The sequence below is a fragment of the Vanacampus margaritifer genome, chromosome 9 (genome assembly GCF_051991255.1).
Source record: "Vanacampus margaritifer isolate UIUO_Vmar chromosome 9, RoL_Vmar_1.0, whole genome shotgun sequence".
NCBI classification, from domain to species: Eukaryota; Metazoa; Chordata; class Actinopteri; order Syngnathiformes; family Syngnathidae; genus Vanacampus; species Vanacampus margaritifer.
In genome coordinates, this window is record NC_135440.1 from 3151315 (window position 1) to 3168231 (window position 16917).

The 16917-nt window shown below is 38.9% G+C and overlaps 1 protein-coding gene across 2 annotated transcripts in view; it reads right to left on the bottom strand.

Moving 5' to 3' along the window:
* LOC144057714 (CUB and sushi domain-containing protein 3-like) overlaps nt 1-16917 on the bottom strand; it is a 566138-nt gene that overhangs the window by 362411 nt on the left and 186810 nt on the right. For both annotated transcript variants that reach the window (XM_077575584.1, XM_077575583.1), the window contains exon 6: nt 1635-1747. In XM_077575584.1, coding sequence (XP_077431710.1) covers nt 1635-1747 — 113 coding nt within the window. The remainder of the gene's footprint in view (nt 1-1634; nt 1748-16917) is intronic.

Genomic DNA, 16917 nt, shown 5'->3' on the forward strand with positions numbered 1-16917 from the left:
CAGTAATGTGCTCCAGTCTTCTGGTCTTACTCAGGAGACGTGCTGCCGAGATCTGTAGTAACTGTAAACATTAAATGCTCGTTTTAGGAACACTTCCGTCAATGACGATGCCCACCTTTCGGTTAGTGTACAATGACGCGAAGCCTTGAAACAATACACAGACTGAGCACCGACTAAAGCAGGATTAATTCCGTCGATCGCGGTGAGTAAACATGGTCCTTCTCATTCCGTGTATTTTTGTGGGACTTTGCATTATCAAGCATTTGCTGAAAAGTGCTGAAGTACTTGCTAAAAGGTGGGAATCGTCATTGACAGGAATTGACGATTGACAGAAGTGCCCACCTCTGACCTTTACAGAGTAATGAACAAAAGTGTATGCTGTGTTTACCTCCAAAATATTAAATTACAAAGGCCCAAAGTTGTCAATAGTAAAAATAAAGTTATGCTTGCAACTATTTATAGAACTGCTTAATATGCAGTTAAGATAAAACATGCTTATTTTACCAAATACCAGGGTTGTGAGGGTCACTTTTAAAATGTATTCCGTTACAGTTACAAGTTACCTGCTAAAAAATGTAGTTAGTAACGTAATCCAAGTACCATAATATTAAAATAATATAACTGGATTACTTTTGGATTACTCCAATACCAAGTATGCTCATGCAGACAAAATAAAAATAAACATCACCACAATATATAGTCTATACAATGTGCCCCTGCTATTTGCGGGTAGTAGGGACCCAGGCAGCCTACAAATATCAAAAATCCTTGTGTAATTAAAAAGCATATAGGCTATTGATTGATTGATTGATTGATTGATTGAAGGCCATATGCTGTTTTCGACTGTCACTGAAAGCAACCATAGATAGATAGATAGATCGATATGATGTCATCCAATGAGGATGACAATGCGTGACATCAACTGCAACATTTTTACAACTTTTATCCCAGTCACAAGTTTAGCCGTGTATATGTTATGTATGATGTTTAAAGAGTGAATTGGTGGGAGGAAGATTTGGAAGGTGTAACTCACATTATGGTTGTAGGCTAGCGAGCTAGCTAGCAAGAAGCTACAGCGCGTAGCATGCCGCTGGACTCTCAGCACAAACTTTCGCTCCTTCAAAAAGACGAGTATGTTCCAGTGAACACCGGTCGCCATTTCCTCCTCCCGTCTGTGAATCTTTTTCAAACTGCCCGCGCGGGGAGGACACGACTAGTCAGTTTGTTCGTCCCCACCTCCCCGACATGTAGCAACGGTCCCACTCGCGCAGGCGTGCAGTGCACACGTGCTCTCTCGCTCTGTTGCTCTCTCTCTCGCACTCGCTCTTTGTCTCTCTCTCTTGCACTCGCTCTCTGTCTCTCTCTCTCGCACTCGCTCTCATCGTAGAAATTGTAAGCCCTCTAAGTAATCCCTTTTTTTAAAAATATATATACTTGTAATCTGATTACATGTTTTTTCCTCTAGCTGTAATGGAATACTGTTACATTTTTTGTAATCTGATACTCCCCAAGACTATTGCTGTGCAAATTCAGTAAGCGTGTCCTACCTTGATACTGAGCCCTGAATCCTTTGTAAAATGTAATCTGATACTCCCTAAGACTATTGCTGTGCAAATTCAGTAAGCGTGTCCTACCTTGATACTGAGCCCTGAATCCTTTGTGGCGATGGTTGCTCTCTGTCACAAAATGCAGCCGCAGCCAGTTTTTGTTGCTGATGATGGGTGCCGGGATATTCATCCCAGTCAGCCTGAAGAGGAAGAGCACAACATAAAAATGTTTGAACTTTAATTTCAGGAACCCTGGGAGTAGGGTTAATGACACTATTTTTATTTTTTTTCCAAAAGATGTATACACACACATGCGCACACACACACACACACACCTTTATAGTTTTATAGTGTGGCAGCCATTCAGGTGTTGATGTCCTTCCCGAACTGACAAAGGTATGTTTTGTAGACATTCAATAAATGTTTGATGTTATGATAAATAAATAAATAAATAAATATACCTCCTACTACTACTAACTTAATTGCTATATGTAATCAGTTGCTTCAGCTTTGCATATACTGAACCAAGTTGCACAAAGACCCAATACTAATCCTGAGATAGATTTGGGAAACAAATCTTAAAATGGATTGAATTTTATTGGCTTTAAGATATAAAGCTACTTTCATTGTAGCAATCAATTTATAAAGTCCATACAAAGAAGAATATGTAACTACTTTAGACTATTTTTTGTGTGTGTACTGTTGGTAACTGGCTTCATATCAGTTGACAACTCCATAACTTTAAGGTGATTCTTCTCCATGGCTGTCCAATGCATACAGGAGCAGACCAGCACGTAAATATGTTTTATTTATCAACTAAGAAATAGTTACGAAATGTCCATGTCATCCAACCACTACAAATTATATCCTCATTGTGTGCTATGATAAAGTTTTTAACCATTTCTGTGGTAATTAGAGGGCTGATAGCAGTCATGGGTGTTCTCATGCATGCAGTAATGGTCAAGGCAGATCCCATATTTGAGCGCTACATTTAGAGCAAATAGTAAATGAATTGCTAACACGTTATATTGAATTTTATTGGCTTTAAGATATAAAGCTACTTCCATTGTAGCAATCAATTTATAAAGTCCATACAAAGAAGAATATGTAAGCCTTGACAGATGTCTCAACTGGAATTATTTAGTATTTCGGGGAAGTAGCTCAATCCCTAATGACTTGTCTTGGGTGGCAATCAATCCCAACGTCAATGGAACAGTTGCTGGACAAGCGTCACCTTGCTTCTCGAAGTCCCATTTCTCATCTTTGGTCCCCCGCACATCACTAGTGCACGTCAGCAGAATCTAGCCTGAGAATAATGTGCTTATCTGGTCTGTGTATGCCATTATGCTCAAGTCCAAAATGTGAACTAATTTAGACTTATTTTTTGTGTGTGTACTGTTGGTAACTGGCTTCATATCAGTTGACAACTCCATAACTTTAAGGTGATTCTTCTCCATGGCTGTCCAATGCACACAGGAGCAGACCAGCACGTACATATGTTTTATATATTGATAGATATTATAACATTTTTAATTTATTGATTTCATATATTAACCATTGTTATACATTATCAACACTTTAATTCTTTATTAACCATGTTGAAATGTTTTATAGAGGTAGAGTAGTGTTGCACTCAGTATAATTTGACCTTAAGCTGGGACATACTAGTTTAGTCTAAAAAAGTTCCTTCTCAGCGCTTTGTGCGAAAACACATTTGGTCCTTGAGAACAGAATCTGTTTTGAACACCCACACCTGACTCTGTTTTCACCATCGCTCATGGAAAAATACCCAGAGAGTATGTTTTGTCTACAAATGAAAGAGAGGAGGTCTTTTTAACTATAAGAAACCGTTGTGCACGCGGAAGAGCTACATTTGACGGTCTGAATCCCACGATGTTTAAGTGATGATAGAGGCGTTTATCTGTCCAGAGATCTCTGATTGATTAAAAATCATTTTTGCAAAGGTGTATTTTTCTTACATTAAATCTATCTTCATTTTTGGAACACGAAAGAGGACAAAATTCTTATATACCTCTTCAAATGGTGAACCCGACGTAAAACGACGGTTTGTGGCGGTGCGTTCACAGACGAATGGAACTCTCGGCCACATTAATCAAGGTAAGTGGACACTTTATCCACGTTTTAGGAGTTCTGTCTGTCTGAGAATGCTGCGGCTGATAAATTCGTCTTGCAAAATTATATTGAGGATGGAATTTGTGTAAGAGAAATAGTGATAAATTTTGAAGTCGTTTGGTTGGACGCGAAGTCCCAGATTTCGGATTTTACCACGGTGTTTGAAGTACACGTACGTGGTGACGTAAGCATTGTATACGGAAATGCCGTCACGTTGGGAAATGCGCTAATATGAAATAAAGATGAAATGGAATATGAAATAAAGATGAAATGGAGCTGCGCTGAATTCAAAAACAGGCATAAAGTATATGACCGATAGATTCTTGGAAGGAATTAGAGAAATATTTTAGATCGAAGAAGCGGCTGGATCGCCCGCTGGCAGTAAATCGAAAATAAAAGTTCCTTGAATAAAATGTAAAATAGGCATAAAACTAAATGTCGGTAGATTCTTGGATGGAATTAGAAGATTACGATTGACACAACGGCTAGATCGCCCGCTGTGAAGATATCGATAATAGATCCTTGAATAATGGATTATTTTGCTCAGCGCAGATGAGGATTCTGCACAATTGAATTAAACAATTGTGAACAGACAGGCTGAAATGGACGTACAAATTTTAATTGACAAAGATGATATGCTATTAAAATGCCGATAGACTGCCTCTTTTGATTAAAAGCAGTATAGCGTAACGCTACGATGGTGCGTTACGATGGATTTGCACAATTGAATCAAATAATTGTGGCAACAGGCTGCAAGCAGTATTAATTACGGAAAACACTTGGCAGTCTCTTTATAATAAGGCCTGCCTCAAAGTTGGTGACAACGCTTCGCTCCTTGCAGCCGATAGACTGCTTCTTTATTGACTTAAAGCAGTATGCTATTTGTTGTGTGTCACGTTCGTTTGTTTGTATGCCGTCTTGTATGCCGTCTTGACCGCGACGAGAACAGTTGACTAATTCTGTTATAAGTGAGATGTCACTTCATTTCTAAATATTAATACGACTTAACTACAATATAATATAATATAATAAGCTAATAACATACGGGAGTCAATAAATAAGAAGAGAAATGTACGCTTTATTCGAGCGCGTAATATAATTGTTTGACCCGAATAAGCTTCCGCTAAACCATGGGATGACGCTTTGAAAAAGTTGAGAGCGCATGCGCCGTTATAAGACGGAGAATTATCTATGAAATAAAGACGAAAAATAAAAACAATTGCACGACTGGGTGTACGATTGCGGTGGAATAAATCTTATAGCGCCGTTATAAGCTACGGTAAGTTAATTTTATTGATGGGGGACGTTGAGGCTTGCGCCGCCGGGCGTTCGACATAAAAAACGAGATATAGAACGTGTTTACGAGTGGAATAAAAACAACACATAATTGTGTATTTTTGAATAAGATGATGAATAATGCTAGAATACTAGCTTTAGGTATTTTGGTGAAGTTATAACCATTTATATAACTTTAAATAATGACTTAAAATGTTGGGGCTACGGTGCGCTTTTATTCTGAAGGACTAAATGATTTAACCTGAGAGTACTTCCGCTAGACGGAACTAGAGCTTCCGTGTTAGATATTACCATTAAGATAATGATATAAAATATATTTAATATTGAACGACGGGACTTGATTATATTGTGAAAAAGGTTAGTTTATTCTAATGAGATGTGTCATTTGTTCGGTGGTTTTGGGGGCGGCAGTTTAACTTTGAATGTGCGTACACGGCGACCGCCCGTTAATAATGTTATGAGTGTATGTAATTTTTATATAGAGGAATATCCCGGACGTAACTTTAAGAAAAGTGTATTAAATGATGATTAATGCTGTAATATTGACTTTCGATTGTTTCAGACAAACAGCTCGTATGATTTTGAATGTACGTAATAAAGAATGAAATCGTTTAATAACGCTGAACGGGATAAATTAATTAGACGGTAAAATTACTAATAAAATTTCTAACGCTAAAACCCGCAAGCGTCTGCGTTAAATAATTGAACGACATTCTATAAATTGTTACCGTAACTGATTTTATAAGCCCCTTATATAAATTTCTTAACTCTTTCACTGCCATTGACGTTTATAGACGTCAAGTAAAAACCTACGGAGCACTGCCAATGACGTCTAAAGACGTCATCCAATTTTTTTTTTTTTTTGAAACGGGTGCGGGCAAGGCTTCCGGAGCTGTGGTGAAAGTTTTCAGCCGGTCTGTTGTGCCTAATGACTATTTTTGGCCCCTAGAGGGCAGCGATGACTCTCTTTTGACAAGATCGAGTGGGCGTCAGTAGAGGCGGAGCTAGAGCGTCAAGCAGGAGATGAGAATGGAAGACAAAGGAAAAATGGCGGCCGGTCGCGAGGAGCTCCCGCCCGAGCCGTTTTTTTTCAAAGACCAAAAGCATCGCTGAAAGAGCACATTGTTGACGACGATGATCATCATCGATGATGAAGATGAGGGTGGTGACTCCGTGGTTGGGAAGCATTGACGCGGCAGTAGAAGACGTTAGATGGACCTAGATGGAGGAGGGAACGGGCAATGGCGAGCGTTTGCAAGCAGCTCTACACTTACAAGACGAAAGGCATCGACCAACGCTAAAATAGTACATTGATGACGACGATGATCATCATCGATGATGATGAAGGTGAATCCGAGCTTGACGGCGAAATTGGAACCGCTGATGCGGCGGCTATGACGGTGTCGTAACACGGAGCATAACCGAGCACGCGCAGGCGGACGTTCGATCGGACGACGGAGAGTGCCCCGAGTCCAATGCATATTCATCGGAGGAGTGTGTACAGTCTGCTACTTGCTTTTTATTCCCCGGAAAAAAAGGCCGTCAAGAAAGTGTAACGTTTGCACGCAAAACGGACCAATGCGAAAGTGAAAGTAAACTGTTGTGCGAGTCCTGGCGTCTCCTTGCACGCAGGAGAGCGTTACAAAAGGAAAAACTGTATTTGAAACATCCACATAATTGTAAGTACTACCACAGTTGCACACATTTGTAAATAGTTTGCGAAATTGTTTTGTCAAATTGTTACACTGTTGAATGGAAATAAACGTATTCTGCAATCAAAAAACACTTTTTCATTGTTGGTGAAAGCGTTTTACAGAAGTAAAGCACTATTTAGGTGTTTGTGGCATCATTTATGGACAAAAAGAAGTGTACAATTCACTAGAGTGCATGAAATAACATCGTTTCACAAAAAGCTCTTTTTCTCCGTTTTTTGTTTCAAAACAGAGAATTTCGGTGAAAGTAACCATTTTCTATTGTTGATTACTGAAGAACGGAATAAGGGAGAAACAAACTTTTTTTTCTGATGAAAGCTGAGAGTCCAATCTTTCATTTGGTAGTATGTGTGTTTCCATAGTCCAAACACAACATTTTCTGTGGACCTTGAAAGATCACTCAAAATGCTTAAATCGGCTGGCAGTGGGGACAACCCGTTTCTGAAAATGTCTGGCAGTGAAAGAGTTAAGCACTAATGTTGAATACTTAATCTGGCTTCACGAGTGCAAATACGTCATATTTAAAATTATGTTTGATATAAAACGAACGAATATTAATACACAAATAACATAGAGAGGTATAGTTTTAAGATATTATAAAATTTCATTGCATATATGATGTTTATTGAACATAAATAACTTTGACTGATTGTAGTTGATATGACTCTAGCTGACCGCCAGGTGTCATCCTTTTATAAATTAATGACGCAGGTCAGTTTGAAAATTTTAGTTGCTGTGACTCATTCTGACCGCCAGGTGTCACCCATTTTCAAATTAAAAATGCCAAAGGCCAATCAACCTTTGTAATGAGGTAAAATAAAATGTTTTTATAAAAGGAAGATGTTAATTGAGTGATTGTTAATCTGCTTTTAAAGTTTAATGAGAAAATATATATTTAACTTTTTTGGATTATTTTTAGATTAAATAGTTTAGTCTCTACTCTCCTATTTTAATAATAATAATAATAACTAAAAACGAATAACTTGGATGGCAACTAATGTGGAATAATTCTTTATATAGATGATTGTTTACTTCCCTTATGATTTTGCTTGTGCGCGAGAACATTATTTAACCTTGAAATATCTTTTCAGAAGCGGCTATCACCCATTAGAAGGAGTGGAGACGACAAATTCCTTATCTCCCGTCCTGGGGATGAAGTAATGTGTTAATTATTTAAAAAGGAGTTTTTTCCCATGTTTATAAATAGAAAACTAATTTTAATCTCTTCTGAATATATTTAACCTTTGAATTCGACATTTGAAGTGCCATTCCAGAATTGGAGTCCATGCGAGTCCTGGAAGAATCAACAGACCATTACATGAGGAGCCATTTGGGAGAATCACATTTTTGACATAATTTGAGGTGCTATGTAATTAAAAAAATAATTTGTGCTTTGATGTTTGACCAAAAAGCGGACTAGGCGTTTCTTGAAAACATTAATTGAAAACTACACACTTATTAATTGACTATATTTGTAAATTGCTAGAGTATATCTGTCCTATCTCATCCTAAGTATTATTTATGAAGGTATGCAAAACATATTAAATTAAATATTGTAAACCATAACAAATATTGACATATAATTACCAATTATTTAAAATTGTAAACTTTCATTGTTTTAATATTTTTTTATTTTATTTTGTATTATTTTTATTTTATTTTTTAAATTAAAAAAAAAAATTCTCTCAAAATTTTGGAATTTTTTTTTTAATAAAGGAAGTTTTTGTTTTTAATATTTACTGACATGTTATAACCTAAATACTGTTGAGGCAGATTTTAATGTTTTCAGTCGAGTGAGGGTCATTGGTTGGGGTCATTATTTCAAAACAAAGTCAACGAGCGGGACACAGATCTCTTCAAAACAAAACCCCCACCAACAAAGAAACTGCAAATGCTACCACAAGCAGAGGGACGAGGTGCGGCCATCCCCTGATCAGCACTCCACCTGCTCGGGCTGCCACCTGATGGAGAGCAGAGGTTCCTGGCACCACCTGGTGGAAAATTTCCACAATGACTGCACCCTGAACTCATATACAAATGTGATAAAACAAAACTGCTCCACTACCCAATGCACACAATGACTGCACCCTGAACTCACATGCAAAAGTCTTAAATGAAAAACTGCTCCAATGCTTCCTTAATGCATTCCTGCGTCCCGAACTGTCCTGTGCCTTGAGTTAGTGATACCAGACCATATGATGTGATACTGACTGTTTACACTGCACTCTATATTTTTTGACAGATACAAGGTGATAACATTTACAGTAAAACATTTCGTAAAAATAACGAACTGATTGACAACACTATATACACACATATTTATTACATTTTAAAAACGTTTGATGTCTATTTTGATTTGATCTGATTTGTTTATCTCTGTCTATTTTAAAACAGTCAGCTTTTTGGACAAACATCAACAAGGGGGACTAGCAAGCTTAATGGTAACATTAAAACTAAGGGCAACTTTATGTATTAATAATATTTGATTAATTGGCTGAAAACTGAAATTCTTTGTAAAATTCATTGGCTTAAGCTACAATATTTTTATAGTACAAAAGATAATACAGGTAAATTTCGTCTGGTTTCAGAAATTGAAAACAGCTAATGTGAATAAAGATAAGATAAAATTTATTTCAATCTTAATTATTATATTTTACGCTTATTGAATTTAGTCTTTTAATATTTTCCAAATTTTCTTTTGAAATTTGAATAGTTGCTTGGGGCGCATTGTCGAATTTACTGGTTAAATGTAACATTTTCCCCTCTTTTTAAACAAAAAAACAAGCAAAATTTATTTACTGCAGAACTTGTATATTATTAGAGTCTGAAAAATTCTCTAAGTCGATTTTTTCAGATGGGGGAATTATTGGTCGGTCTGGGTATATCGTTGCGAAGGACACAAACAGTCCATGTTGAATTAAATAAATATAAAATTAAAAGTTAGTCTTAATGTGATAATTATAGATAGTCCGTGAGAATGAATTTTACAGGAGGACAATTGGGGATTTCCTTGACCATGGAGAAGGAGTAAGTTTTGGCAGGGACGGCGAAAATAAGGTGAATATGTTCCATTTCTATTTTCCCCTGGGGCCCTGGGGTTAGATGTTATTTTTTGATTTTATTTGTTGGCGAAAGTTGCATTTATTTAATGGCTGGGAGCACATTCATGCTATATCTATAACAGTAAATATTATAATAAAACATTTCAATAATCATTATATTCTGTAAACAAAATTGGCCTCGTCAGATTTGAATTGGCTAAGATTTTCATTTTTTGCATTGATGAATGTGCTTAGGTCATTAAAGTCAGCCAAAGGCTGGATCCTAATTGAATGTCACAACAAACAGAATTTTTTCCCACAGGACAGGCCTACAGACTTTACTAACATTTACTAACTCCTAACTAATAACACTACCAAAATGCTCTTTCAAAAAGAAGGGATGTGAATAAATGTTTATTAGTGACTAATGAAAATATTTTGCACCCAGATGAGGTGATGAAAAGGTCAATCTAGTCCAATCCACGGGGCACCTGGTTCCACATCTTGCCGATTAGACCAGCCGGAGGTCCGCCTTCTGCTCAAACCCCACCTTCAGGAGCGAGCCACCAGACGTGCCAGCTGAGAGGCCATTCAACTGCTTCCAGTTCCCACCAGACGACCTGAGGATTACCCAATGGAGAGAGGAGGAATGTGTCCCTTTTCCGGAGCGTTCCACAAAGAATGAGTCACACCTTGGGCCCGGTGATCATCTCTGGCAGTTGATGTGGGTTCTAAAAAAGCTGAAGGATCCATCCATCCATCCATTCCCTTGACCGCTTGTCCTCACAAGGATTGTGAGGGTACTGGAGCCTATCCCAACTGGCTTCGGGCAGTAGGCGGGGTGCAACCTAAACAGGTTGCCAGCCAATCGCAAAGCTGAAGGACTCGGTTTGAAAAACAAACGCAAGAACGAAAACAGAACTGACAAACGTCAACAAAAACTTCCCTAGCCCAAACGACAACAAGTCTTCAATCGCCTCTCCAATTGCACGTACATAATGACACTCTTTCTCATACTGACTGTCATGCCAATTTGCTATTTCTGGGATCCCCCACCACAAATTTTATATACATAATCAAACAAAGTCATGATGGGCAATTTTGAATTCCTGCTGAAAAATGAAAAATCTGTGGTATTGACTGTAATACAAACATTTTTGCAGAGCCATTCCAAAGTTCAATATTGGTGATTCTGCCAATATTTGTAGACTGTTATTATCATTTACAACTTTTCTCAAGTGGCAACACATCATCATGTCCAATTGATTACCATGTTCTCTGCTGCCATTTGTAATTATGAACAAACTATCTTATCATATCAACAATATAATTACTGATCTTTATTTATCACCTATTCTAAAGTGACGACACATCATGTTCAAATGCTTACCAAGTTCCATTCCAAAGTTCAATATTGGTGATTCCACCAATATTTGTAGACTGTTATCATTTACAACTTATATTTTAATGTGAACAAATCATCTTCAACTTCTTCATCAGCAAATATCTTTCCAGCCCCTATTCTAAAGTGGCAACACATGTTCAATTGATTACCAAGGTCTCTGATACCATTTGTTATCATGAACAATCTTTTCATATCAACAACATATTTTACTAATATTCATATATCCCCTATTGTAAAGTGACAACACATCATCATGTTCACTTGATCACCAAGTTTTCTGCTCCTAGTTGTTATCATAAACAAAGTATCTTTTCATGTCAACAACACACGTAGTAATCTTTTCTCACCTGCTAAAGTGACCACACGTGTACAAATTGTTCCAACTAACTTTTTATTAGCATTTGTTTGGAAATTTATTCTACATGTGAACAAGTCTTTAACTTTGGTATGTATTACATTGCCAAACTAAAATTAAAACTAACTTTTCAAACAAATGGTTTTGATGAAAACAAAAATGTGTACTACCTTTCCAGTTACAGTATCAACAACTTGAAAACAAAAAGGTTTTTGAACATGCAGCCCCTTTAACTCATCTATCTCATATCACTTTAAATACCTAGTACAAAGTAAATGTATGGGCATGTTCTTTAGGTTAATCTCTAGGAGAAATAAATTAGTTAATTTGAACCAATAAATCAAAATGTGTGTATGTGCATGCGCAAACTAACAAATGTATTCCTCTTTTTCATCAAAACCATTTGTTTGAAAAGTTTTATTTTTATTTTTTGATTGGCAGTGGAAAGCATACTGAAGTTGAAGACTTGTTCACATGTAGAGGACATTTGCAAATAATAAAAGCTGATATAAAACGTTACTTGAAACATTTTGTACATGTGGTCACTTAAGCAGGTGAAAAAAGATTAATACATGTGTTGTTGACATGAACAGATACATTGTTCATGATATACAGTACAAATAGTAGCACAAAACATGGTAAGCATTTGAACATTACAATGTGTCATCACTTTAGAATAGAAGATAAGTAAAGATTAGTAAATATATTATTGATATGAAAATATCAGTTCATAATTACAAATGGCAGCAGAGAACATGAACATGATGATGTGTTGCCACTTGAGAAAAGTTATAAATGATAATAACAGTCTACAAATATTGGCAGAATCACCAATATTGAACTTTGGAATGGCTCTGCAAAAAGGTTTGTATTGCAGACAATACCAGATTTTCAGCAGGAATTCAAAATTGCCCATCATGACTTCATAGTTTGATTATGCATTTTAATTATTAGTAATGGATATTTCTTAATCATGAGTTAACCCATTAATATTTGCAAATTATTAGTTTATTATTGACGGCACGGTGGCTGACTGGTTAGCACGTCCGCCTCCCAGTGCAGAGGACATGAGATCGAGTCCGGGCTTCGTCTTTCCTGGGTGGAGTTTGCATGTTCTCCCCGTGCTTGCGTAGGTTTCCTCCGGGTACTCCGGTTTCCTCCCACATTCCAAAGACATGCATGGCAGGTTAATTGAACACTCCAAATTGTCCATAGGTGTGATTGTGAGTGTGGATGGTTGTTCGTCTCTGTGTGCCCTGCGATTGGCTGGCAACCAGTTCAGGGTGTACCCCGCCTACTGCCCGAAGCCAGCTGGGATAGGCTCCCGCGACCCTTCTGCGGAAAAGCGGTTAAGAAAATGCATGAATGGATAGTTCATTATTAGTTATTAGATCTTTAATAGTTCATCATGACTTCATCTTTTGCTAATGTACTTACAAGTTATTATAATTATTTATTTATTTTGCACCGGGGCCTCTCAGCATGATGTTACGCCACAGCTACACACAATGCGAGTTTGGGTTAAAAACAAGCAATTGCGAATCTAAGAGAAGAAAACCAATCAGAGCCATTGCACAAGGATTGGCCATAACCAATACTACCATTTGGAATGTCCTGAAAATGAGCGAAACCGCTGACAGACTTGGAGTAGGTAGCTCAAAGAAAACAGCAACAAGTTGACGACAAAGACAATGTGAGAGTTCTAAAGAAAGACCGTAAAACAATTGTTTCTGACATCAGCGAGAATCTCCAGAGGGCAGAAGTGAAGGAATCACAATCTATTGTTTCCAGTACAAAGAAGTGCAAAGCTCCACAAGAAGATGCGAACTAGCCAGCAAGAAAAGAGGAAGGCCAGACTGGAATTTGCTTAAAAGTACAGCGTCAAGCCTAAAACACTTTTACCGACTGATGAGACAAAAATTGATCCTCATCAAAGTAAGTAAAAGGATGAAATAAGGAGAAGGAAACAATCTTCTCATGTTCCAAAACATACACGTTAATCCGTGAAGCACTGTAGAGATCATGTCAGGGCACAGGCTTGCATACTAGTATTTACTAATTACTGGCCAGCAGCAGAACAGGGTGGAGAACTGCCGTTTTAAAGGAATTTTCTGAAAAGTACACAGTCAAACCTAAAACATTTTTATGGACTAAAGAAACAAATATTGATCTACACCAAAGTAATTAAAAAGGGTTAAATAAAGACAAGGAAATTAACTTATTGTGATCCAAAACACTGTAGAGATAATGTCATGGCACAGGCTTGCATATTAATTACTCATTACTGGCAAACAGCAGAGCAGGGTGGTGGTCTACCATTTTTAAGAAGGGGAACCAAAGGGTGGGTCACAACTACAGGGCAAGGAGGGTCCATCGCGAAGTCACATCTCAGATTTAGAAGGAACAATCTGGTTTTCATCCTAGTCGTATAACAGTTGACAAATCCTCATCACAATCCTTGAGGGTGCAGGGGAGTTTGCTCAACCAGGCTAACATGCTTTGTGGGGTTGGGAAAGTGTTTGACAGTGTCCACCTGGGGATCTTTTTGGGAGGTGCTCCAGCTGTATGAGGTACCGCAGTTGTTCTAAATTTGGAAGCCCACAGACCTCTAGTGGTCTTTGGTGTAACTGCAAGGAATAAATCCACCCATCCATCCATTTTGTTAACCGCTTATTCTTCACAAGCATTGTGGGGGTGCTGGAGCCTATCCCAGCTGTCTTTGGGCAGTAGGCGGGGTACACCCGGAACTGGTTGCCAGCCAATCCAGGGCGCACACAGACAAAAAAAATCATCAACATTCACAATCACAACTGGGGACAATTTAGAGTGTTCAATTAACCTGCCAAGCATTTCTTTGGAATGTGGGAGGAAACCGGAGTTGCAAGGGTTAAGTGAAAAAATAATCTTACAACATTTATAGAATGGGATTATTAAAATGTAGAAAGTAATGCGTTTTTTAAAAATATATTCTATCTGATTCTAAAGGGCAATGAGGTGCCGCACGAGTACTATTTTTAGACCGCAATGCTGTGTGATGTCAGCAGTGTGAACCGGAAGGGGTTAAGGTCAACATAGAAGCGCGCTCGCAGACGAACCATGCTCGTACTGCTTGTTTTTGTTCTCGCTTATCTTAAACACTGCTGCTATGGAACTTGCAGAAACGACCCCAGACACCGTACACATATGAAGGATGTATTTTTTTTTTTATTACTTATTTCCAGAAGTTATAAACTCGGAGGGATAACTGTAAGCAATGGGTCAACTTTTGCAGACATCCAAAAGACCAGTCTAACGCCAGCGAGGTGAAACATTTCACCTTCTGTTGTACACATTTTGTTGGGGGCCATGCATGCACGCTCCTACAGATGATCCAGATTCCTTGCCGGTGAAGAGGAATCAAAAATATTTGTCCTCTTTGCGTGTTCCAAAACTTGAAGACAGATTTAATGTAAGAAAAAACACCTTTGCAAAAATGATTTTAATCTAACAGAGATCTCTGGACATCGTGACAGTCTCCAAACATCACATAAGAGGTGGAATTTCAGAGTGCCGAATGTGCCTCTTCCGCGTGTAATATGGCTTCTTATAGGTAAAACCGACCGCCTCTCTTTCATTTGTAGGCAAAACATACTTTATGGGTACTTTTCCATGAGCGATGGCGAAAACAGAGTCAGGGTTGCGTGTTCGAAACATATTCTGTTCTTAAGGACCAAATGTGTTTTCCCACAGAGAAGGAACTTCTAGACCAAATAATATGTCCCAGCTTAAGGTCATATTATACTGAGTTCAACACTACTTGCTTTACACATCTATAAAACCTTTCAACGTGGTTAATATAAAGAATTAAGATGTTAATAATGTATAACAATGGTTAATATATGAAAATAAAGAATTTAAATGTTAATAATATCTAACACCGGCCATGCCTGTCTCGTAGAAGTAAGCGATTTTCTTTCTTTTTTTGTTTGGCATTTGGCCCTACCCCAACTGCCGGACGACAATAATGCAAAATGCTAAAATGGCTTTGACAACGTTGTTCGGACCTGTCTTGCTTACAGCCTGATTTTTTATTATTTTGTTGCTGCTGACCTCGACTCGGGACGTCGTAAATTGGTGGGGGGAATACTTCGAAGACCTCTTTTTTAAGAGGGGGGACCGGAGGGTGTGTTACAACTATAGAGGGATCACACTCCTCAGCCTCCCTGGTAACGTCTATTCAAGGATCCTGGAGAGAAGGGTCCATTGGGAAGTAAAACAAGAGCAGTGTGGTTTTCGTCCCGGCCGTGGCACAGTGGACCAGCTATACACCCTCGGCAGGATCCTTGAGGGTGCATGGGAGTTCGCCCAACCAGTCCACATGTGCTTTGTGGACTTGGAGAAGGCGTTTGACCGTGACCCTCGGGGAGTCCTGTGGGGGGTGCTTCGGGAGTACGGGGTACCAAGCCTGGCTGTTCGGTCCTTGTACGAACGATGTCAGAGTTTGGTTCGCATTGCCGGCAGTAAGTTGAATTTGGTTGAATTTGTTTCCAGTGAGAGTTGAACTCCGCCAAGGTTGCCCTTTGTCACAGATTCTGTTCATGACTTTTATGGACATAATTTCTAGGCGCAGCCGAGGCATTGAGGGGTTCCGGTTTGATGGCCTCAACGTTGCATCTCTGCTTTTTGCAGATGATGCGGTGCTGTTGGCTTCTTCAAGCCGTGATCTACAACTCTCACTGGAGTAGTTCGCAGCCAGGTGTGAAGCGGTTGGGATGAAAATCAGCACCTCCAAATCCGAAACCATGGTCCTCAGTAGGAAAAGGGTGGCATTCCCTCTCTGGGTGGGGGATGAGATCCTGCCCCAAGTAGAGAAGTTCAAGTATCTTGGGGTCTTGTTTATGAGTGAGGGTATTTTGGAGCGAGAGATCGACAGGCGGAGCGGTGCAGCGTCTGCAGTGATGCGGGCTCTGTATCAGTCTGTTATGGTGAAGAAGTAGCTAAATCGAAAGGCAAAGCTTTCGATTTACCAATCTACGTTCTTACCCTCACCTATGGTCACAAGCTGTGGGTCAAGATCCAGGATACAAGCTGCCGAAATGAGTTTCCTCCGCAGGGTGTCCGGGCTCTCCCTTAGAGATAGGGTGTGAAACTCCTCCGCGTTGAGAGGAACCAGTTGAGATTGCTCAGGCATCTGATGCGGATGCTTCCAGGACGCCTCCCTGGAGAGGTGTTCCGAGCATGTTCCACCGGAGGAAGGCCCCGGGGACGACCCAAGACACGCTGGAGAAACTATGCCTACTATGCCTTGGGATCCCGTCGGAGGAGCTGGTTGAAGTGAAGTGGCTGGGGAGACAGAAGTCTGGGCTTCCTGCTGCCCCCACGACCCGGGATATATATATATATATATATATATATATATATATATAATTTCAGTTAAAATAACATTTTG